The sequence below is a fragment of the Coregonus clupeaformis genome, chromosome 7 (genome assembly GCF_020615455.1).
Source record: "Coregonus clupeaformis isolate EN_2021a chromosome 7, ASM2061545v1, whole genome shotgun sequence".
NCBI lineage: Eukaryota > Metazoa > Chordata > Actinopteri > Salmoniformes > Salmonidae > Coregonus > Coregonus clupeaformis.
The window spans coordinates 22,963,158-22,989,107 of NC_059198.1; the positions used below are offsets into that span (position 1 = coordinate 22,963,158).

The 25,950-nt window shown below is 47.6% G+C and overlaps 1 protein-coding gene across 2 annotated transcripts in view; it reads right to left on the minus strand.

Annotated features, from left to right (window-relative positions):
• The window catches only part of LOC121569251 (vascular endothelial growth factor receptor 1), a 64,096-nt gene that overhangs the window by 36,571 nt on the left and 1,575 nt on the right, over positions 1-25,950 (minus strand). For both annotated transcript variants that reach the window (XM_041880057.2, XM_041880058.2), the window contains exons 2-8: positions 15,284-15,389; positions 14,445-14,656; positions 12,532-12,656; positions 1,415-1,577; positions 1,151-1,287; positions 655-826; positions 334-451 (exon numbers count right to left, since the gene is read on the minus strand). In XM_041880057.2, coding sequence (XP_041735991.1) covers positions 334-451; positions 655-826; positions 1,151-1,287; positions 1,415-1,577; positions 12,532-12,656; positions 14,445-14,656; positions 15,284-15,389 — 1,033 coding nt within the window. The remainder of the gene's footprint in view (positions 1-333; positions 452-654; positions 827-1,150; positions 1,288-1,414; positions 1,578-12,531; positions 12,657-14,444; positions 14,657-15,283; positions 15,390-25,950) is intronic.

A 25,950-nucleotide genomic window follows, 5' to 3' on the forward strand; every position in this document is an offset into this window, starting at 1 on the left:
ACGATAGTGTGTAGGATAGTGTAGGATAGTGTGTAGGCTAGTGTACGATAGTGTGTAGGATAGTGTAGGATAGTGTAGGATAGTGTAGGATAGTGTGTAGGCTAGTGTACGATAGTGTGTAGGCTAGTGTAGGATAGTGTGTAGGATAGTGTAGGATAGTGTAGGATAGTGTGTAGGCTAGTGTACGATAGTGTGTAGGCTAGTGTAGGATAGTGTGTAGGATAGTGTAGGATAGTGTAGGATAGTGTAGGATAGTGTGTAGGCTAGTGTGTAGGCTAGTGTAGGCTGGGATAGGATAGTGTGCAGGCTAGCTGACAGTCTGTAGGTTCTTACCAGATGACATCTGGGGCAGGGAAGGCCCGTAGTTTGGGGGAGAGACGGTAGGACTTCTGTCCTGCATAAGCCTCCATTACAGCCCCCTGTCTGGGCTTCAGACGGATAAACGGGCGGTCTGGGAGGATAAACAGACAGACAGGCACGCATGCGCACACACACACACAGGATATCACGCATTAATGACATATTACAGATAGTGACACAGAGGGTGGTTGTGGTTCATATTCTAACCGCAGAGGTGGGTGTTTACCATCAATGAATTTGCTCATCAATTAAATTGTCACAGAGGTGGGAAGTATTAAGTCTATTTTGACTCACCATAGACTGTGACAGATACGTTAGTCTCTCGACTGACCGGCCCACTGGTCACTCGGCAGATATAAAGCCCTCTGTCAGAGCGGTGGAGTTTCGGGATGGACAGAATACTGTAGAACACCATGTGAGTTTTACTGGCCATGATCCATCTACTGATTATGGCTGACCTGTTGGCCTGAGGGGAGAGAGGGAGGGAGAGGTAGAGAGAGAGAGAGAGAGAGAGAGAGAGAGGGGGAGAGGTAGAGAGGGAGAGGGAGAGAGAGAGAGAGAGAGAGAGAGAGAGAGAGAGAGAGAGAGAGAGAGAGAGAGAGAGAGAGAGAGGTAGAGACAGAGAGAGAGAGAGAGAGAGAGAGAGAGAGAGTGGAGAGAGGGGGAGATATTATTCAGATATAGTAAAAGTTAGTCAGATGGTGAAGTTCTTCTACATACAGTACTGCATAACGTAGTGCACTTCTTAGTAGTGCATGCCGCAATTCTAGTGTACTTCATAAGGTCCTACCTGTCCAGGGTAGTCCCAACTGATGGACACTCTGCTGTTCCACTCTGCAGTGACAGTACAGTTGATGGCCAGACTCTCCCCCTGTAGAGCCTGGACTGGACTTGTACTGTTCAGATACACCTCCATGATCTTATTCACTGGAGTAGGGGGGTGGGGGGAGGGGTTAAAGAGAGGGGATAAGACATTTTAATATTTGCAATTTATAGAATCTGCTGGATTTTTCATTAGGCGCGTGTGTTTGTGCATGTGTGTGTGTGTGCTCACCTTGTCTGTGTGTGAGGTAACTGAGGGAGTGTGTGGTCCCGTTGACAGTGGTCTTGCAGGAGAACAGGCCGATGTAGAAGTAGGTGGGACTGTGGATGAGGAAGCCCTGTCTGCTGTTCCACACTATGTTCCTCTGGTCTGGGGTCAACTCCTGGTCAGGGAACTGGAGGCATGAACACACACGGTCAAGACCACAACCATAAAGACAGTCTCATAAAAGCAAAGACACAGAAGCAATGTCTGGTTCTGGGATATGATCAACTTGCGGTCAGGGATAAGAAAACATGGTCATCAACCACAGCCACTTCATGAACTCAACACAACCACAACTATTTTGTGAACTCAACCACCAACCAATCATGAACTCAACACAATCATGTAATGAGCTATTCAGAACCACAACAACATCCTGAACACAACACAACCATACCAACACTGCACACATTCACAACTCCTGAGCAAATCATGAACACACAACCAAACAGAACAACATGGGGGCTATTAAGGACTAACATGAGGCCACAATGTTAAAACATGATGAATATTATTGTTGCAATAAAACTAAACAAAGTAACTTGACAACCTCACAATACGCTCTCAACAACAGACACTGACATTACGTAAATGCTCAGACATTTTCACCCTGCTGATGCGGATTCTGTCTGTGGAGACAGAGTCTTGTGTTACTGTGGAGACAGAGTATTGTGCTACTGTAGAGGCAGAGTCTTGTGTTACTGTAGAGGCAGAGTCTTGTGTTACTGTGCAGGCAGAGTCTTGTGTTACTGTAGAGGCAGAGTCTTGTGTTACTGTGGAGACAGAGTATTGTGTTACTGTAGAGGCAGAGTCTTGTGTTACTGTAGAGGCAGAGTCTTGTGTTACCGTGGAGACAGAGTCTTGTGTTACTGTGGAGACAGAGTCTTGTGTTACTGTGGAGACAGAGTCTTGTGTTACTGTAGAGGCAGAGTCTTGTGTTACTGTAGAGGCAGAGTCTTGTGTTACTGTGGAGACAGAATCTTGTGTTACTGTGGAGACAGAGTATTGTGTTACTGTAGAGGCAGAGTCTTGTGTTACTGTGGAGACAGAGTATTGTGTTACTGTGGAGACAGAGTATTGTGTTACTGTAGAGGCAGAGTCTTGTGTTACTGTGGAGACAGAGTATTGTGTTAGTGTAGAGACAGAGTCTTGTGTTACTGTGGAGACAGAGTCTTGTGTTACTGTAGAGACAGAGTATTGTGTTACTGTAGAGGCAGAGTCTTGTGTTACTGTAGAGACAGAGTCTTGTGTTGCTGTGGAGACAGAGTATTGTGTTACTGTGGAGACAGAGTCTTGTGTTACTGTGGAGACAGTCTTGTGTTACTGTAGAGGCAGAGTCTTGTGTTACTGTGGAGGCAGAGTCTTGTGTTAGTGTAGAGGCAGAGTCTTGTGTTACTGTGGAGACAGAGTCTTGTGTTACTGTGGAGACAGAGTCTTGTGTTACTGTGGAGACAGAGTATTGTGTTACTGTAGAGGCAGAGTCTTGTGTTACTGTGGAGACAGAGTCTTGTGTTACTGTGGAGACAGAGTATTGTGTTACTGTGGAGACAGTCTTGTGTTACTGTAGAGACAGAGTCTTGTGTTACTGTGGAGACATAGTATTGTGTTACTGTGGAGACAGTCTTGTGTTACTGTAGAGACAGAGTCTTGTGTTACTGTGGAGACATAGTATTGTGTTACTGTGGAGACAGTCTTGTGTTACTGTAGAGACAGAGTATTGTGTTACTGTGGAGACAGAGTATTGTGTTACTGTGGAGACAGTCTTGTGTTACTGTAGAGGCAGAGTCTTGTGTTACTGTGGAGACAGAGTCTTGTGTTACTGTAGAGGCAGAGTCTTGTGTTACTGTGCAGGCAGAGTCTTGTGTTACTGTGGAGACAGAGTCTTGTGTTACTGTGGAGACAGAGTCTTGTGTTACTGTAGAGGCAGAGTCTTGTGTTACTGTGCAGGCAGAGTCTTGTGTTACTGTGGAGACAGAGTCTTGTGTTACTGTAGAGGCAGAGTCTTGTGTTACTGTGGAGACAGAGTATTGTGTTACTGTAGAGCAGTGGTCACCAACCGGTCGATCACGATCGACAGGTCGATCGCCAAGGCATTCCTAGTCGATCCCCAAACATTTCTGTAAAAAACCCAACGATAAAGCCTTGCGTTCCTATTATTTGTTTCGCGCTGTTGGAGGTAGGTGCACTTGATTCAGAAGCCCTAGCGCCAGGAAGGCAAAGTGTTCCCAATTTGAACCATTTCATGTGTCTGAAGGTAGAACTCCGACCTACCCGGAAGGCCCAGACAGCAAATCAAGTGCACCTATAGGCCTACCGCAGGCCAATCAGATAGCTCAGATCACTGTGTCTGCACAGTTTCCTTGAGCCATAGACTGTAAAAAGAAGCCTCGAACGCACAGCAAAGTTGATAATGTGAGATTTCAAAACTCAACGACTACAGCAAAGAGCTGCTGTTTTTATGTGTAAGTTCATGTTTAAGTTGTTATTCAGCACTGTCAACACTGTGTATTCAACACTTTTATAAGCCATAAAATGCGAGTTCTCCCTACTTCCACACTTTACAACCAGTACTGCAGCTGTAATGAATGAGTATAGCAAAGTGTTCGATAAGCTTGCGTTGTTATTATTAGCGGCTTGTGTCTTTTTTAATGTCGAGGAATATTTAACTTTCTCTGGTCGTAGGAGTAACAACATGAATTAGTGCATGAGGCAGAATTAATGCATTGCGACTTGAGTTTCGCCATCAGCTGGAAGACGGTGTCCCCTTTTCTCATCGGAGGGAAAGAGGGTGGAGGGACGGTGAGGCGGGTGAGAGGCAGCCTCACTTCTGCTCCCTCCCTCCCCTCAGACTGACCATCGGATGCAGGCAATGTTCCCTCTAAGCTCCACGCATGCGCGTGCTCGGGCGTGCAGCTCCCCGGACTGCCACGCAGAAGAAATATGTGCCCGCGCAGAGAAGCACTAAATTGAACTTCACTCAACTTTCTACATTTTCCCCCTTTAATGAACACTATCAACGTTTCCCTCAACTGTGGGAATTATGTTCAAATCAACGCAATATTAGCCACTTTCAATGTAATATTCTGAAACAAAACAAACTATGCAAGAGATTTTCTTTCAGGCAGAGCATATTTTAGTGTGATTCTGTTGCATTGACAGGTACAACTCAGGCACAGATTGGTTACGCCATAACCAATTAGAGCTGCAGTAGGCCTATATACAAATAGCCATTGCCATATATGGATCTGTGCCATTCACTTTGAACTGGACTGTGTTTAGGCTACAGCATGAGCGGTCGCGAGTAGATGCGCTTGTTTTGAGTTCAAAGTGAGAGCTGTATGTAGCCACGTGTGTACATTTGTTCATATTCTTTGCTAGTTAGTGAGTTATTAGCCCAGTTATAGCTCATTTCTAGGCAACAATGGGGGAGTGGTTGCTTCCAACAAGAGCACAAAATGTGTGCATTTCTAGCCATCTTTGAAAAGCAAGTCAGGTAAAGAGCTTTTTTTATGTCTTAAAGGAGAAGTGTTTTATTTTGAGACAGTCTTGAAAAAGCTAAGTAGCCAATAGACAGAGGTTAGCATCATTTGTCTGATTCTCTGTAATAATGGTATGGGAATAATAATACATTTTATTTTGTAAAGTGGTTTCTTGCATCAAACACAACATTTTCAGTCACCTCCTTGTCTGAAGGACAAGTGGATAAACAGGTTAATCTCAAGCCCTGCATGTTTGTTTTTTCAAAAGTCTCATGCAATGTAGGCATTGAACACCACAGAATGGCTGCTACTGTAGGCTGAATGATAGAACAGCTATTTCCATGTTAAAATGTTATGGGATGCGATTTTCTCCATTGTTTTTGATGATAGGCCACTCTGGTAGGCCTACATTATGATCAAATAGCCACAGTAGCCTACTTGGCCACTGTTATAACAGTAACTTAAAGCGGGTACAGCCTCAGTGTTCACTGTAAACGCCTGCCGGAAGTTGCACAGAATTTTCACAACTTTCAAATTTTGCGCTCAGCAGACCTGAAATTTGCTCAGTGCTGAAAAGAGTTAGAGGGAACATTGGATGCAGGCCACCAGTCCAGTAAAAAAAGAAGTAAATTATTATGCTTACTTAGCTGTGCCTCACAAGTAATACAGCAAATGATCTATTACCAGTGTGATCATATACCTACATGTTTTAAATAAAATGTCAATGGTCTGAGAAGAACAACATTGGCAGGGTAATTCAAGCACAGTCAATGCAGTGATAATGTATTGGGCCTATAGCCTACTGCACAAACCTCACTGCTACAGAACTGTTTTTAATTGCTTAAAGTTGCATAGGCTTACATTTTGTAAATCATGTTTAAAAATAATCTGAGCGGTAGATCTCGGCTTGCATTTTGACTCAGAAAGTGACTTGAAGTGGTCAGTAAAGGTTGGTGAGCACTGCTGTAGAGAAAGAGTATTGTGTTACTGTAGGGTGGAGATGGGTTGAGGGCGGTTGGAGGGTGAGCAAAAAGTCAGGATGTGGGAAATGTGACTTCAGTCCATCTACTCACATCCTGTTACTACAGGATATAGACACTCAGACTGGACTGAATTGGACCCCAAGTCATACTACACCTCCTCTCCCCTCGCCTCGCCTCCTCGCCCGACCGGGTCACTTTCACGGCTGCAGCAAGAAAGAATGGCCCCCTGGGCAATTGTTCCCTGCTGAGAGGTGGGCCGGACAGATTAAAGATCCAGGCAGAGCGCAAAATCCTTCCAGGAAAAAAACACACTCCATAGTGTATGACAGAGTGTGTGACAGAGTGTGACAGAGTGTGTGACAGAGTGTGTGACAGAGTGTGACAGAGTGTGTGTGTGAGGAGTGGACTCCAGGTTCGAAATGCTGGGCCAGGTCAGGACGGATGGCGGGAGGGAGGGGACGAGGGAACAGGGGGTATTTTTAGAATAATTACCTTCGTGGCTCAGGTTCGGGCATTTGTGTGGAGATGGGAGCAGGAAGTAAACACAGAGAGCAAACAGAAGTGAAGTGAAGTGTGTGTGTGTTCTGCCGCGCTTCGTTTCAGGGTCAGGTCCAAGGCACATCCTGAAGGGAGAGCCAGGGACGAGAGGAGAGTGAGAGATGACTGAGGGGTTCGTTTGGTTCTTTGGCTCTTTTTCCGTTTCCTGAAACTCTCCTTGGAAAGACAATTCATTCATTAACCTGATAAACTGCCAGTAGCCCACTCCCCTCACCTGAATGTTGTTCAATTGTATTGATCAAACTGTGCAATCTCTGCCACAGAAGAGGCTACCTACGTACAATAATACTCTTAACAGATCTGCCTGAGGGGCATGCCTTGCCCTGCTAGCGCCAGTCAGTCCAGCCCATTACTACTGGCACCTCAGCTTCCTCTGGCCAGGATACCAGCTGGTTAAGGAATCAGGAGGAGGTTGGCAGCCAGACCGCCTTAGGAGAGGGGGGGTGTGTGAGTAGAGGGGAGGGTTGGCGGAGACAGGGGGCACTCCAGACCCCACGTCCTGTCTCCGGGGGTAACAACAGTGCCAACAGGATGACAGAGGAAACCGTGGGCGCCGCTCACTCGGAACACAGCAGTAAAAAAGAGGCATCTCTGACACACTGAGACGTTGCCACAAACAGCACCCACGCATGCACACACACACAAATTGCACTTCATTGCACTTACCTCACACTCTCTCACTTACTCACCACTCAGGCACCAACACTCACAAACACATCCGCACACTTTCACACGTATCCACAGACTGACACAAACAAACGGACACACACACTCCAAGGCAGAACGGTTGCCAAGATGAGAACAATGATCTGTCCTAGGAGAAACAACCGGACTGTGACTTGTGTACAGATTGGAGTGCTGATGGAGAAACAGAGAGAAGTGTATTGTTCTAAGATGTAGTCAGGAGTGCTAGTTGTGGAAAAAGCTAGGTACCTGACAACAACACTACATTGTTGTCTTTCCATGTTTGACAATACACTGACAAGCTGTCTGAAGCCGAAACAGGCTGTCACTCAGAATAAGTGGAAGGGAGAGTAATTTCGATTGTAAAGTTGAGTACCTGAGGTGGAGAATGTGACTTGTTTTGAGGTTCTAGTAATATATTAAACTACATCTTTCAGGTTTTGTGTGTGTGTGTCAGAACCCGGCGTTATGCGGGCCTGGCCCACCCTACCATACCTCCTTGCCCATCCAAATAAAATATTGAAATATTTATCATTTATTTGACTGAGACGCACGCCAACAGAAAGACGGGTCAATCTTAGTTAAAACATCCGAGTGAGCGAAACAGTGCCCTTCTGTCTCAGTATGTGTAGACCATGTATCTGATGCTGTCTGGACCAAAAGAGCATGTCATGTCATACTATTTCTGGCCAGACAGCATCAGATACACGGACTACATATACAGTGCATTCGGAAAGTATTCAGACCCCTTCACTTTTTCCACATTTTGTTATGTTACAGCCTTATTCTAAAATTGATTAAATAGTTTATTCCCCTCATCGATCTACACACAATACCCCATAATAACAAAGCAAAAACAGGTTTTTAGAAATATTTGCACATTATTTACAAATTAAAAACGGAAATATTACATTTACATAAGTATTCAAACCCTTTACTCAGTACTTTATTGAAGCACCTTTGGCAGCGATTACAGCCTTGAGTCTTCTTGGGTTTGACGCTACAAGCTTGGCACACCTGTATTTGGGGAGTTTCTCCCATTCTTCTCTGCAGATCCTCTCAAGCTCTGTCAGGTTGAATGGGGAATGTCACTGCACAGCTATTTTCAGGTCTCTCCAGAAATGTTCGATTGGGTTCAAATCCTGGCTCTGGCTGGGCCACTCAAGGACATTCAGAGACTTATCCCGAAGCCACTCCTGCGTTGTCTTGGCTGTGTGCTTAGGGTTGTTGTTCTGTTGAAAGGTGAACCTTTGCCCCAGTCTGAGGTCCTGAGCACTCTGGAGCAGATTTTCATCAAGGATCTCTCTGTACTTTGCTCCGTTCATCTTTCCCTCTATCCTGACTAGTCTACCAGTCCCTGCCGCTGACAAACATCCCCACAGCATGATGCTGCCACCACCATGCTTCACCGTAGGGTTGGTGCCAGGTTTCCTCCAGATGTGACGCTTGGCATTCAGGCCAAAGAGTTCAGTCTTAGCTTCATCAGACCAGATAATCTTGTTTCTCATGGTCTGAGAGTCCTTTAGGTGCCTTTTGGCAAACTCCAAGCGGGCTGTCATGTGCCTTTTACTGAGGAGCGGCTTCCGTCTGGCCACTCTACCCTAAAGGCCTGATTGGTGGAGTGCTGTAGAGATGGATGTCCTTCTGGAAGGTTCTCCCCAGAGGAACTCTGGAGCTCTGTCAGAGTGAACATCGGGTTCAAGGCCTTTCTCCCCTGATTGCTCCGTTTGGCCGGGCGGCCAGCTCTAGGAAGAGTCTTGGTGGTTCCAAACTTCTTCCATTTAAGAATGATGGAGGCCACTGTATTCTTGGGGACCTTCAATGCTGCAGAAATGTTTTGGTACCCTTCCCCAAATCTGTACCTTGACACAATCCTGTCTCGGAGCTCTACGTACAATTCCTTCAACCTCATGGCTTGGTTTTTGCTCTGACATGCACTGTCAACTGTGGGACCTTATATAGACAGGTGTGTGCCTTTCCAAATCATGTCCAATCAATTGCATTTACCACAGGTGTACTTCAATGAAGTTGTAGAAACATCTCAAGAATGATCAATGGAAACAGAATGCACTGGAGCTCCATTTCGAGTCTCATAGCAAAGGGTCTGAATACTTATGTAAATAAGTTTTTAATGATTTATTTATTTTATTCGAAAAACCTGTTTCTGCTTTGTCCTTATGGGGTATTGTGTGTAGATTGATGAGGAAAAACATTCATTTAATTCATTTTAGAATAAGGCTGTAACATAACAAAATGTGGAGAAAGTCAAGGGGTCTGAATACTTTCCGAATGCACTGTAGAGGGGCGCTGTTTTGCTCGCTCGGATGCTTTCTCCAGTGATATAGTTTCAGCAGAGAGGAAGAGGCTAAGCGAGAGGGCTCACTCTCGCCAAAATCTGTCCAGTATAAGCCCAATGTGTTTCTATGGGAATAATATGAAGACCTAAGCTTCTCGCCTGCCTTCCCACCTTTGGGACAAAGACTCCCATTGTCAGGGCGGAGACATTAGCATCTCGTCATTATATACAGATCTCTGGTTTCAGCCTCTTGCGAATTGGAAAGGAAAGTTGGCAGGTGAACAGTGCGCTGTTAGAATGCTGCAGTGCCCTAAAGTAAATTGTCAGCCATAGAATATCATTAGCTTGCACATGTCAATAGGTCTAGCTGATTGTATGTGGACACCCCTTCAAATGAGTGGATTTGGCTATTTCAGCCACACCCATTGCTGACAGGTGTATAAAATCGAGCACACAGCCATGCAATCTCCATAGACAAACATTGGCAGTAGAATGGTCTTACTGAAGAGCTCAGTGACTTTCATTGTGGCACCGTCATAGGATGCCGCCTTTCCAACAAGTCAGTTCGTCAAATTTCTGCAGCTCACAGAACGGGACCCCAGAGTGCTGAAGAAAAATCACTCACTGCCGAGTTCCAAACTGCCCCTGGAAGTAACGTCAGCACAAAAACTGTTCGTCGGGAGCTTCATGAAATGGGTTTCCATGGCCGAGCAGCCGCACACAAGCCTAAGATCACCATGCGCAATGCCAAGCGTCGGCTGGAGTGGTGTAAAGCTCGCCGCCATTGGACTCTGGAGCAGTGGAAACTGCTGGAGTGATGAATCACGCTTCACCATCTGGCAGTCCGACGGATGAATCTGGGTTTGGCGGATGCCAGGAAACGCTTCCTGCCATAATGCATAGTGCCAACTGTAAAGTTTGATGGAGGAGGAATAATGGTCTAGGGCTGTTTTTCATGGTTCGGGCTAGGCCCCTTAGTTCCAGTGAAGGGAAATCTTAATGCTACATACAGCATACAATGACATTCTAGACGATTCTGTGCTTCCAACTTTGTGGCAACAGTTTGGGGAAGGCCCTTTCCTGTTTCAGCATGACAATCCCCCCAAGCACAAAGCAAGATCTGTACAGAAATGATTGGTGTGGAAGAACTTGACTGGCCTGCACAGAGCCCTGACCTCAACCCCATCTAACACCTTTGGGATGAATTGGAACGCCGACTGCGAGCCATTCCTAATTGCCTAACATCAGTGCCCGACCTCACTAATGCTCTTGTGGCTCAATGGAAGCAAGTCCCCGCAGCAATGTTCCAAAATCTAATGGAAAGCCTTCCCAGAATAGTGGAGGCTGTTATATCAGCAAAGGGGAGACCAATTCCATATTAATGCCCATGATTTTGGAATGAGATGTTCGACGAGCAGGTGTCCACATACCTTACTTATTTCCCTCATTAAAATGCAAATCAATTTATAACATTTTTTACATGCATTTTTCTGGATTTTGTTGTTGTTATTCTGTCTCTCACTGTTCAAATAAACCTACCATTAAAATTATAGACTGATCATGTCTTTGTCAGTGGGCAAACGTACAAAATCAGCAGGGGATCAAATACTTTTTTCCCTCACTGTATGTGAGGGAAAAATGAATCACACAAGTCAATGAAGTCTGTTTTTTAACATCCATTGCAAATGATAGTTCCTTAGTATTAGAAAAATCTTTCCAACAATCTCCCCCTCGATAATCACCAAGCCTCGGTGTGAAAGAGCAAAATATCATGATCTGATGATCCCATATAGCCAGGAGAAACGTTTCCATATAGCCAGTGGAAACGTTCCCATACAGCCAGTGGAAACGTTCCCATACAGCCAGTGGAAACGTTCCCATATAGCCAGTGGAAACTTTCCCATATAGCCAGTGGAAACGTTCCCATACAGCCAGTGGAAACGTTCCCATACAGCCAGTGGAAACGTTCCCATATAGCCAGTGGAAACTTTCCCATATAGCCAGTGGAAACGTTCCCATACAGCCAGTGGAAACGTTCCCATACAGCCAGTGGAAACGTTCCCATATAGCCAGTGGAAACGTTCCCATATAGCCAGTGGAAACGTTCCCATATAGCCAGTGGAAACGTTCCCATATAGCCAGTGGAAACGTTCCCATATAGCCAGTGGAAACGTTCCCATATAGCCAGTGGAAACGTTCCCCATATAGCCAGTGGAAACGTTCCCATATAGCCAGTGGAAACGTTCCCATATAGCCAGTGGAAACGTTCCCATATAGCCAGTGGAAACGTTCCCATATAGCCAGTGGAAACGTTCCCATATAGCCAGTGGAAACGTCATAAAAAACAGCTTTATGTCCCGAGCTCACTGGCGCAGGAAACTCTGAGGGCCCAGAATAGGCTAGTTGATACAATGTGGCAAGTTTTCTAGCAACAGCTTTTGGCCAGATTCAGTGATGATTTGACACAACGTTGCACTTCACTAGCAATAGCTCAAGTCAACACAGATAGAAAGGGAGGCAGACAGGCGGAGAAGAGAGATGAATGTGATTGAAAGAACCAGAATTTATCAGGATATTTTCTACTGTTTCTATTTGTCAGCTTTAGGACTATGTATTTTACTTAGTTGACGATGGAAGTTACAGGCCTACCGCTGCATTGGCCTATAGGCCATCTCTGAGTTCTATGAGCTCATTTCTTTAGCCGCCAATGGATCACAGTGTATCAATGTGTCCATATGGAAGTGGCTGGCGCTCTCGCCATAGTTTAATTTTAACTTTTAGATTTTTATCATTTTACTTCCGATTTTTATGATTAACCAATGATTTTGAGAAACAAAATTATTATTATTGAAATGAAACTGTTCCAAGAAAATGAGCATATAAAAATTATGATAGATCGGTAGAAATGGTAGGATAAATCGTAAGCTTCCCCGAACTTGAAACTCACGAGCTGCCTATGGTCTTTACAAATACAGCCATTAAATAAATTGTGAACACGCAAGCCGGGTCTGCTGCCGGGTCTGGTGTTTGTGTGTGTGTGTGTGTCAGAGAATCTGATTGGGTGCCAGGGTGAAGGGAACTCACCTTGACCAATGAGACGGTGGCGTCAGGGTTGGTGACCCTACAGGGGAAGACCAGTGGCTGGCTCTCCTTCATATACACCACGTCTGGACTGTCAATCTGCTCCTCCACAAATGGCTGCTGTCTGTCTGAAACCACAACACTGAGGTTAGGGATAGCTACACACACGCACATGGACACGCACAGACACACATGTCACAGACACACACACACGCATCACAGGTACACACAGACAGATGTCACAGAACACAACATCACATGTGCATACTCATGTACGCACGCACGCACGCATGCAAGCACACCCTCATAATCACGTATTGTATAGATGGCTATTCAGCAGAAAACAATCAACAATAAGCACACACATGCACACACACACACACACACACACACACACCCACCCACCCACCCACCCACCCATACAAAATACCATTCAGCAAACATTGATCTGGAGTCAACAATAAACACACACAGATTGTTTAGAGGTTATCAAAAAGCCAGTGTTCCTTCCAGATACATTGCGTTTCTTCCCTGTGCTCTAATATCACTGTGCCATTGAAAGACGTGGGTGGGTGGAGCTCACCTCATTGTTTGTCAGCTACTGTACTGTGTTATTCAAGGAAAGCATAATCTCTGAACAAAAGTACCCAAAGGACTAGTGGCCTGGACTTACAGGGCTTCCTCCTGCTGCTTTGATTCCATATAAAGGAGCTAGCGAGGTTGCAGGAGGGACCGGAGGGTGAGAGCAGAGCGGGCAATGGAGTCGGACGCCTAATGGTCGTGGTGGCCGGAGCGATTGATGGACCCCAGGGGTCCTGTTGGCCAAACAGTAGCCCTACCCTGTGACCCTGGCTCCTCTCACTCCTCTGGCCCCCGGCCCAGCTCCATGCTCAGCCAGCCTACTCAGGACAGGGAAGGGCAGAGAGGGGCAGACAGGGCTGCCTCCCCCAGCCAGCTGGTCTGCACAAGCTCTGAGGACGCGGCTAGGGATGCCATCTGGGCCGGCAGCCTTGAGAGGGTTAACATGCTTAAATGTCTTACTCCCCCCCATTATACCTTCCCTGCCGTAGACCTCCAGCCTCCCTCCCACCTCCACCAGCCTCCCCGCTGCCCTTCTCCCGTCCCCCAGCACAGGATGCTGTGAGCAGGGCTGAGGGGAGCAGATAAGCCTGGTGCCCTGGGAAACTCTGCCCAAACCTGAGCCTTTCAGCAGCTGGGCTATTCCTGGCCCCGAGGTAGCACGTAAACGAAAGTAAAAAGGTTTTTATATATAGACCTGGGAGAGAGAGGCTAAGAAAAGAGACAGGCTAGCAGGGAGAAACTGTGCCAGAGTCATTACGAAGGATGTGTTGTTGGGACAAACAGTGTTTAGATATAATTGTCTCTCTGACATTGGTTTGTATTTAGCACCAACTACATCCTGTTTAACCTGAACCTATAAACATTGAGACAGAGACAGAGAGAGAAAGAGACTGACTGACCACTCCATTAGAGAGAGAGGGGGGAGGGAGCGAGAGAGAGAGAGAGAGAGAAAGAGCGAGAGAGAGAGAGAGAGAGAGAGAGAGAGAGAGAGAGAGAGAGAGAGAGAGAGAGAGAGAGAGAGAGAGAGAGAGTGGGGGAGAGGGAGGGGTTAGAGGGGTTAGAGGGGGAGAGAGAAAGAGAGAAAGAGAGAGAAAAAGAGAGAAAGAGACAGAAAGAGAAAAAGTGTGATTGAGAAAGAGAGAGAGAGAGTTTAACAGAGAGAATCAGAATGAGAAAGAGACAGATATAGAGGATTCATATCCTAAACCTGATTCCCATTTCTGACCTCTAGCATTTGTGAGTGGCTCTGACAGAGACTTGGGAGTACAAGACACTGCAATGAGCGAATCCCGGAGTGAGTTGGTAGTTGTTAGATGCTACCTGGCGCGTCTTACCTGTGACATAGACATAGACAGCGCTCTGCCTGCGCGTCCGTTGGCTGTACCGACACCGGAACGATCCTGTGTGCTGGGCCTGGGCGGAGCTAAGCGTCAGTTGGCTGCAGTAATGCTGGCTCTGCCTCCCACAGCGAGAATCCTCCAATCGCAGCCTCTCCTGATCTCTGGCCACACCTCCAGGGAACGCCCACGACAGCTCCCACCGACCCCTGATTGGCCAAAGGTAAAATGGTATAAAACATTCCAACTCTCTCATCGCACCTCAACTTCTGAAAAGCTGACCATAAACTGGTCCATATAAAACAGGGGTGTCAAACATACGGCCCGCGGGCTTGATCCGGCCCGCAAGCCCATTCAATCTGTCCCGCGAGGTGGTTTGAGCAAAAAAAAAAAAAAAAAAAAAAACATTTAAATTACGACATTTAAATTACTAAAACTACATTGAAACTGTGTAAAAATGATAATGGACCTACATTTACAGTCTCTTCACTCTGTCCAGCTAGCTAACCGTCATCTAACGAATGCTAGACAGTCAGGGAGCCCAATCTTTTGCAAGGAAATATAACACATTTGAAGTGCGGCCCTACGGACCTCGGTGAAGACAGAATGTGGCCCATGGGGCAAAATGAGATTGACGTCCCTGATATAAAAGCTCATCTGGCCAGAATCAGTGGCACCTTAATTGGGGAGGATGGGCTCATGGTAATGACTAGAGCGGAATATGTGAAAGGGTATGGAAACAATGTGTTTGATGCTATTCCATTTGCTCCGATCCGGACATGTTTATGAGCCGTCCTCCCCTAAGCAACCTCCTGTACTACCTGCCCCAGACTCACCTGCAGTGGATCGTCAGCGTCTGGTTGGCCTCCAGGACCAGCTGTCGACTCTTCACATCCAGAACAGGAACACTGAACTTCCCCTTAGGCTCCCTCTCCACTTTACCTGCAGGGAGAGAGAACAGAGATGTCTTATCGGCTGCAGGCCAGGCCGGCCCCCATACAGGGAGAGAGAACAGAGATGTTTTATAGGCTGCAGGCCAGGCTGGCCCCCATACAGGGAGAGAGAACAGAGATGTTTTATAGGCTGCAGGCCAGGCTGGCCCCCCATACAGGGAGAGAGAACAGAGATGTCTTATCGGCTGCAGGCCAGGCCGGCCCCCATACAGGGAGAGAGAACAGAGATGTTTTATAGGCTGCAGGCCAGGCTGGCCCCCATACAGGGAGAGAGAACAGATATGTTTTATAGGCTGCAGGCCAGGCTGGCCCCCATACAGGGAGAGAGAACAGAGATGTCTTATTGGCTGCAGGCCAGGCTGGCCCCCATACAGGGAGAGAGAACAGAGATGTCTTATCGGCTGCAGGCCAGGCTGGCCCCCATACAGGGAGAGAGAACAGAGATGTCTTATCGGCTGCAGGCCAGGCTGGCCCCCATACAGGGAGAGAGAACAGAGATGTCTTATCGGCTGCAGGCCAGGCTGGCCCCCATACAGGGAGAGAGAACAGAGATGTCTTATAGGCTGCAGGCCAGGCTGGCCCCCATACAGGGAGAGAGAACAGAGATGTTTTATAGGCTGCAGGCCAGGCTGGCCCCCCATACAGGGAGAGAGAACAGAGATGTTTTATAGGCTGCAGGCCAGGCTGGCCCCCATACAGGGAGAGAGAACAGAGATGTTTTATAGGCTGCAGGCCAGGCTGGCCCCCCATACAGGGAGAGAGAACAGAGATGTCTTATCGGCTGCAGGCCAGGCTGGCCCCCATACAGGGAGAGAGAACAGAGATGTCTTATCGGCTGCAGGCCAGGCTGGCCCCCATACAGGGAGAGAGAAGAGAAGAGAGAATTTAGGCTGAAGCCCAGATCTCCCTCACAAGGCTGGTCCCCATATGCAGTGGTGGAAAAAGTACCCAATTGTCATACTTGAGTAAAAGTAAAGATACCTTAATAAAAAAATGACTCAAGTAAAAGTGAAATTTCACCCAGAAAAATACTACTCGAGTAAAAGTCTAAAACTATTTGTTGCAAAAATATACTTAAGTATCAAAAGTAAAAGTATAAATCATTTCACATTCCTTATAATAAGCAAATCAGACGGCACAATTTTTGTTTAAAAAAAAATAGGGATAGCCAGGGTCACACTCCAACACTCAGGCATCATTTACAAATGAAGCATTTGTATTTAGTGAGCCCTCCAGATCAGAGGCAGTAGGGATGCCCAGGGATGTTCTCTTGAGAAGTGAGTGAATTGGACCATTTTCCTGTCCTGTTAAGCATTCAAAATGTAACGAGTACTTTTGGGTGTCAGGGAAAATGTAAAAAGTACATTATTTTCTTTTGGAATGTAGTGAAATAAAAGTAAAAGTAGTCATATATAAAAATACTAAAGTAAAGAGTACAGATACCCCAAAAAACGACTTAAGTAGTACTTGAAAGTATTTTTACTTAAGTACTTTACACCACTGCCCGTTTGTGCTCAGCAACCAGTAACTGTTGTTATGTGCTCAGCAACCAGTAACTGTTGTTATATTATGGGAGGAGATGACAAAGAATGCTATCTGAATCAGCTGTGCACAATGGTCAAAACTCTTTGGAAAAAACAACTGAGAATGAGATTCTTATAAGAGGAGTGTGCTGTATTCCAACACGACAGACCTCTGCAGTGCTATGACGGCACCCAACTGATAACAACATAATGGACACAGCGAAACCACCACTAGCACCATTGACCAGTACCACTGATCACTGTTACATTGCTGACCCTAGCTCTGGTCCAGGGCGTTAGTGAACGAATGCGAACTAAAGCCCTGTACCAGAGCTATGCTGACCCCAAAAAATATTATCCAAAAAACACCAGAGAACAATGCAATAACTGACCACAACACCGGGTGTTGACAGATCAACTGACAGTGTCATCACAGACTGTCAGGGCGTGTTGTAGGTGTAATGTAGGAATCAAACGCAGGACTCAGACTGAATGTTCCAAAGGCTGTATTACTGGCCAAACTAAGGCAACAGGACAACTTAGCCCGAAAGCGAAAAAACACGCACGAAGGCGAAAGGTAATTGCGCACAAACAGGTGCGACAAAATGTAACTGTGCACACACAGGTGCGAAAATGCTCCAGCACAGTGGAGAATAAGCTCAACCGAGCAAAACACAATACTGACGGAAATAATTACACACAACACTAGACAAACACAACGAGAAACTTATAGGACACTAATTACGCCAAAACAGAAACAGGTGTGGAAACAAACAGACAAAAGCAAACGAACATGAAACATATAGCGGTGGCAGCTAGAATTCCGGAGACGACGAACGCCGAAACCTGCCCGAACAAGGGAGAGAGGCAGCCTCGGCCGAAACCGTGACAGTACCCCCCCCTTGACGCGCGGCTCCAGACGTGCGCCGACTCCGGCCTCGGGGACGACCAGGAGGACGCGGAGCAGGGCGTGTCGGATGCCCCCGATGGAATTCCGTCAGGAGCGACGGGTCCAAAACGTCTCTCCTCGGCACCCAGCACCGCTCCTCCGGACCGTACCCCTCCCACTCCACTAGATACTGGAGACCCCCCATCCGACGTCTCGAATCCAAGATGGATCTCACGGAGTACGCCGGTGCCCCCTCGATGTCCAATGGGGGCGGAGGAGTCTCCAAGATCTCATTTTCTTGGAGTGGGCCCGCTACCACCGGCCTGAGAAGGGACACATGGAACGAGGGGTTAATACACTTATACTCCACAGGTAGCTGTAATCTATAACAAACCTCGTTCAACCTTCTCAGGACTTTAAATGGCCCTACAAACCGCCGACCCAGTTTCCGACAGGGCAGGCGGAGGGGCAGGTTTCTGGTAGAGAGCCAGACTCGATCACCAGGTGCGTACACCGGTGCCTCACTGCGGTGGAGATCAGCGCTCGCCTTCTGACGTCGGAGGGCCCGCTGCAGGTGGACGTGTGCAGCGTTCCAAGTCTCCTCCGAGCGCCGCGCCCACTCATCCACCGCAGGAGCCTCGATCTGGCTCTGCTGCCAGGGTGCCAGAACCGGCTGGTAACCTAACACACATTGAAATGGAGTTAGGTTAGTGGAGGAATGGCGTAGGGAATTCTGGGCCATCTCGGCCCAGGGAACGTACCTTGACCACTCCTCCGGCCGGTCCTGGCAGTATGTTCTGAGAAACCTACCCACATCCTGGTTTAAGCGTTCCACCTGCCCATTACTCTCCGGGTGGTAACCCGAGGTGAGGCTCACCGAGACCCCCAACCGCTCCATAAACGCTCTCCAGACTCTGGAGGTGAATTGGGGACCCCGATCAGCCACAATGTCCTCGGGTACCCCGTAGTGCCGGAACACATGGGTAAACAGTGCCTCGGCAGTTTGCAGGGCAGTAGGAAGACCCGGCATGGGGAGCAAACGACAGGCCTTAGAGAACCGGTCCACAACGACCAGGATGGTAGTATTCCCTTGGGAGAGGGGAAGGTCTGTTATAAAGTCCACTGAGAGGTGGGACCATGGTCGTTGTGGAACGGGCAGGGGTAGCAACTTACCCCTAGGTAGATGTCTAGGCGCCTTACACTGGGCGCACACCGAGCAGGAGGAAACATAAACCCTCACATCCCTTGCCAACGTGGGCCACCAGTACTTGGCACTAAGACAGTGCACTGTCCGGCCGATACCCGGATGTCCAGAGGAGGGTGACGTGTGAGCCCAATAGATTAATCGATCCCGAACCTCGAGCGGAACGTACTTCCGACCCTCCGGGCACTGTGGTGGACTAGGGTCGGTGCGTAACGCCCGCCTCGGAGTTCAGCATCGACCTCCCACACTACCGGTGCCACCAGACACGACTCAGGCAGTATGGGAGTGGGCTCCACGGACCTCTCCTCCGTGTCATACCGCCGAGACAGCGCATCTGCCTTGCCATTCTGTGACCCAGGGATGTACGTGATCTTAAAAGTAAACCTGGTCAAGAACATACTCCATCTTGCCTGGCGAGGGTTCAGCCTCCTCGCCGCCCGGATGTACTCCAGGTTACGGTGGTCCGTCAAAATGAGGAAAGGGTGTTGAGCCCCCTCAAGCCAGTGCCTCCACACCTTTAGAGCCTGTACCACGGCTAACAGCTCCCTGTCCCCTACGTCATAGTTCCGCTCCGCCGGACTGAGCTTCTTAGAATAAAAAGCACAGGGGCGGAGTTTAGGTGGCGCGCCAGACCGTTGTGAAAGCACGGCCCCTAAACCGGCCTCCGACGCGTCCACCTCTACCTGGAACGGCAAAGAGTGATCCGGATGCGCCAGCACCGGGGCCGAGGTAAACAGGTCCTTCAGCCTCCCAAACGCCCTGTCCGCCTCGGCCGACCACTGCAGACGCACCGGACCCCCCTTCAACAGAGACGTGATGGGAGCTGCCACCTGTCCAAAACCCCGGATAAACCTCCTGTAGTAATTTGCAAACCCCAAAAACTGCTGCACCTCCTTCACAGTGGTTGGTGTTTGCCAATTACGCACGGCCGACACCCGGTCTACCTCCATCTTCACCCCTGACGCAGACAACTGATAACCCAAAAAGGAGACCGACTCCTGGAAAAACAGACACTTCTCTGCCTTCACATACAGGTCGTGCTCCACCAGCCTCCCGCAACACTCTGCGCACCAGGGCCACATGCTCGACACGGGTAGGTGAGTACACGAGAATGTCATCAATGTACACCACCACCCCCTGCCCCTGCATGTCCCTGAAGATCTCATCCACAAATGATTGGAAAACTGACGGAGCGTTCATCAACCCGTATGGCATAACCAGATACTCGTAATGGCCCGAGGTGGTACTAAAGGCTGTTTTCCATTCATCACCCTCCCTGATGCGCACCAAGTTGTACGCGCTCCTGAGATCTAATTTCGTGAAGAAACGCGCCCCATGCAACGACTCAGTCATGGTCGCAATCAGCGGGAGTGGATAACTATACTTCACCGTAATCTGATTGAGACCACGGTAATCGATGCACGGGCGCAAACCACCATCCTTTTTCTTCACGAAAAAGAAACTCGAGGACGCGGGGAAGTGGAAGGCCGTATGTATCCTTGTCTCAGTGATTCGTCTATGTAAATCTCCATAGCTTTCTTCTCCTCCTGAGACAGAGGATACACATGGCTCCGTGGGAGCGCAGCTCCTGCCTGGAGGTCTATCGCACAATCCCCCTGCCTATGGGGTGGCAACCGCGTCGCCCTCGCCTTACTAAACGCAATAGCCAAATCCCCATACTCAGGTGGAACGTGCAATGCGGGCACCTGGTTTGGACTCTCCACCGAGGTAGCCCCTACGGAAACGCCCAAACATCTACCCACACACTGAGCAGACCACTCCATCAGAGCCCTCTCCTGCCACGAAATCGCTGGGTTATGGGTACTCAACCAGGGCATGCCCAGCACCACCGGATACGCAGGAGAGTCAATCAGGAACAGCTGAATCATCTCCTGATGATCCCCCTGCGCACACATCCTAAGTGGCGCCGTGACCTCCCTGATTAAGCCCGTACCCAACGGACGACTATCTAGGCGTGAACGGGAAAAGGAACATCAACAGGAATGAGGGGAATCCCTAACGCTAAACAAAACTTTTTATCAATAAAATTCCCAGCCGCGCCTGAATCTACCAGCGCCTTATGCTGGGAATGAGGTGCTACCTGTGGAAAACGTACAGGCATACAAAAATGGGCAACAGTGAGCTCTGGGTGAGTGGGGCGCCTACTCACCTGGAGGGAATCCCCAGTGCGGGACCTGTCGTCATCTCCCCTAGGAGGCCATCCCCAGCACCCTAGCCGCGGTGTGTCCTCCCCGACCACAGTTGGTGCAGTGGATGGACCCCCTAGCCTGCCGACTCCTCCTCTCTCTAGCGCCAGCGCCCCCGAGCTCCATAGGACATGGCTCGGAGGCGCTGGAGGGTGAAATGGACGGACCCTCCGCAGGACGTCCGCGGGTAGCCAGTAGGTTATCCAGCCTGATGGACATGTCAACCAGCTGGTCGAAAGAGAGGCTGGTGTCCCTACAAGCCAGCTCCCGACGGACGTCCTCTCGTAGGCTACATCTGTATAGATCGATGAGGGCCCGATCATTCCACCCTGCATCTGCCGCTAGAGTACGGAATTCGAGCGCGAATTCCTGGGCACTTCTCCTCCCCTGCCGGAGGAAGACCAGACGCTCCCCCGCCGCTTTCCCCTCCGGGGGATGGTCAAACACCGCCCTGAAGCGGCGGGAGAACTCGTTGTAAGTAATCGTCGTGGCGTCGATCTTCCTCCACTCCCGCGTTAGCCCACTCCAACGCTTTTCCGGCCAGGCAGGAGATCAGGGCGGACACGCTCTCATGCCCTGAAGGTGCCGGGTGCACTGTGGCCAGGTATAGCTCCACCTGGAGTAGGAATCCCTGACACCCAGCCGCGGTTCCGTCGTAGGCCCTCGGGAGAGATAGTCGGACTCCTCGAGGTTCCGGCGCTGGAATGGGCGGGCTGGCCGATGGTGCTGGCAGGGCGGGAGGCGGTGGAGGCGTACCCCAGCCTCGGAGGGTGGAAATCACCTCCTGCAGGGCGGTCCCCATCTGCAGGAGCAGCTCTTGTTGGTCCCGAACCTGGGCCTCCAGTCTCGTCTGGGCTGCTTCGGCTCCTGCTGATTCCATTGATGGTGTGTAATTCTGTCAGGGCGTGTTGTAGGTGTAATGTAGGAATCAAACGCAGGACTCAGACTGAATGTTCCAAAGGCTGTATTACTGGCCAAACTAAGGCAACAGGACAACTTAGCCCGAAAGCGAAAAAACACGCACGAAGGCGAAAGGTAATTGCGCACAAACAGGTGCGACAAAATGTAACTGTGCACACACAGGTGCGAAAATGCTCCAGCACAGTGGAGAATAAGCTCAACCGAGCAAAACACAATACTGACGGAAATAATTACACACAACACTAGACAAACACAACGAGAAACTTATAGGACACTAATTACGCCAAAACAGAAACAGGTGTGGAAACAAACAGACAAAAGCAAACGAACATGAAACATATAGCGGTGGCAGCTAGAATTCCGGAGACGACGAACGCCGAAACCTGCCCGAACAAGGGAGAGAGGCAGCCTCGGCCGAAACCGTGACACAGACACTCCCAGGCAGCAACACCACTGACCCTCGTCACTTCCTCGTTCCCATGCCAGTGAGACTACTTGATGACCACAGTGGAAATGTGTGAGCACTAAGCAGTGTCAATGTTGTATATCAAATAAAATCAACACCACCTCATGGTAGCTCAGATTAATGAATGAGAGATTAATGGTGCTGTCCATCCCCCCTTCCTTCCTCTCAGCCCAAAGGGAAACTTCATTCACACAGACACGTCCTTGAATCAGCCCCAAAAAACTAGATCACACTGCATCCAATTAGAACAAACACAAACCTAGTTCACACTGCATCCTATTGGAACAAACACAAACCTAGTTCACACTGCATCCAATTAGAACAAACACAAACCTAGTTCACACTGCATCCTATTGGAACAAACACAAACCTAGTTCACACTGCATCCTATTGGAACAAACACAAACCTAGTTCACACTGCATCCTATTGGAACAAACACAAACCTAGTTCACACTGCATCCTATTGGAACAAACACAAAACTAGTTCACACTGCATCCAATTAGAACAAACACAAACCTAGTTCACACTGCATCCTATTGGAACAAACACAAACCTAGTTCACACTGCATCCTATTGGAACAAACACAAACCTAGTTCACACTGCATCCTATTGGAACAAACACAAACCTAGTTCACACTGCATCCTATTGGAACAAACACAAACCTAGTTCACACTGCATCCTATTGGAACAAACACAAACCTAGTTCACACTGCATCCTATTGGAACAAACACAAACGTAGTTCACTCTGCATCCTATTGGAACAAACACAAATCTAGTTCACACTGCATCCTATTGGAACAAACACAAACCTAGTTCACACTGCATCCTATTGGAACAAATACAAACCTAGTTCACACTGCATCCTATTGGAACAAACACAAACCTAGTTCATACTGCATCCTATTGGAACAAACACAAACCTAGTTCACACTGCATCCTATTGGAACAAATACAAATCTAGTTCACACTGCATCCTATTGGAACAAACACAAATCTAGTTCACACTGCATCCTATTGGAACAAACACAAATCTAGTTCACACTGCATCCTATTGGAACAAACACAAACCTAGTTCACACTGCATCCTATTGGAACAAACACAAACCTAGTTCACACTGCATCCTATTGGAACAAACACAAACCTAGTTCACACTGCATCCTATTGGAACAAACACAAACCTAGTTCACACTGCATCCTATTGGAACAAACACAAACCTAGTTCACACTGCATCCTATTGGAACAAACACAAACCTAGTTCACACTGCATCCTATTGGAACAAACACAAACCTAGTTCACACTGCATCCTATTGGAACAAACACAAACCTAGTTCACACTGCATCCTATTGGAACAAACACAAACCTAGTTCACACTGCATCCTATTGGAACAAACACAAACCTAGTTCACACTGCATCCTATTGGAACAAACACAAACCTAGTTCACACTGCATCCTATTGGAACAAACACAAACCTAGTTCACACTGCATCCTATTGGAACAAACACAAACCTAGTTCACACTGCATCCTATTGGAACAAACACAAACCTAGTTCACACTGCATCCTATTGGAACAAACACAAACCTAGTTCACACTGCATCCTATTGGAACAAACACAAACCTAGTTCACACTGCATCCTATTGGAACAAACACAAACCTAGTTCACACTGCATCCTATTGGAACAAACACAAACCTAGTTCACACTGCATCCTATTGGAACAAACACAAACCTAGTTCACATTGCATCCTATTGGAACAAACACAAACCTAGTTCACACTGCATCCTATTGGAACAAACACAAACCTAGTTCACATTGCATCCTATTGGAACAAATGCAAACCTAGTTCACACTGCATCCTATTGGAACAAACACAAACCTAGTTCACACTGCATCCTATTGGAACAAACACAAACCTAGTTCACACTGCATCCTATTGGAACAAACACAAACCTAGTTCACACTGCATCCTATTGGAACAAACACAAACCTAGTTCACACTGCATCCTATTGGAACAAACACAAACCTAGTTCACACTGCATCCTATTGGAACAAACACAAACCTAGTTCACACTGCATCCTATTGGAACAAACACAAACCTAGTTCACACTGCATCCTATTGGAACAAACACAAATCTAGTTCACTATACTGTACACTTGACTAAAATTGTTTTAGCTATAAAGAGAGAAAAAATAAAATTATGCATAATAATGTATTGAGCGATATAAAAATGACTGTAAAAGCATTGATTTAAAGGAGATGTGTTACAAAAGACCAATGAGTTGTGCCTTGCAGCAACATCAGGGTATGTGAATGTAGGATATACACTGATGACTGATCTGGCGTGGTTTCTAATCATAACTCGTCATACTACAGCTGACTGGGTGTGACTTCCTAGGCCCTCCTGCTTTGGGTAAAGCCTTTCTTTGGGTCCTCCATGTCATAACCAGCATGTCAAGCATTCTCACTTTACCAAAATGAAACTTCACTTCAGTGCGCCAGTATGGTATCCTCTCTCTACTATGTTCCTGATCATACACATCACTATACTGAGACTGAGTACTGATCTATCATTTTATCCCATCTGTGACCCCCCATTACTAATATTAATTGTCATGGTTACCAGTGGATGTCCCCTTCAGCAGCTCTAGTTTTACTTGCTCTGGTAGTGTTTCCTCTGTTTCCACTCTGAGTCACACACGCACGCACACACACACGCAAACACACACACACACACACACACACACACACACACACACACACAGAGAGAGTCCTGCAGCAGAGTCTATATCTCGGTGTAAATAGTTTAAAGGAGGAAGGGAAGTCAAGTCTCTCTCAGCACGGGCCCAAGGGGCATTTCAGCAGGCTGTAAAGTGGCCAGAACCCCCCTTCCCATGTTACTCAATACAGCTGGAGCTTTCATCCAACAAACCCTAGTGCCATTTCATACAAGTGGAGGATCAGTTGGAGTTCAAGGACATGACTGTAAGTTACTGAGCTGGATGTAGCCTAAGATTACAAAAGGAGAATTTTGTAATAATTTCCCTTCAAGTTTTCCTCAAGTTTTCCCTCAAGGGTTGTGCATGCTATTCTAATCATGTAAAACACAGAAATTATTTTACAAAGCGTGGTGACATTTGCATTTCATTGGAGGGACATAATAATGTTTGGCCTCCTGTATCCTGTTTCCATGGTACAATGCATTCTTTTCAGATCCTTATCTGACACTGCACACCATAACACACTAGTAAGAAATAGAAACAGTATGGCAAATGCCACTGATGTTTGCTCCACTGGTATAAATGTGAAATATTTTTGATTGAATTGCT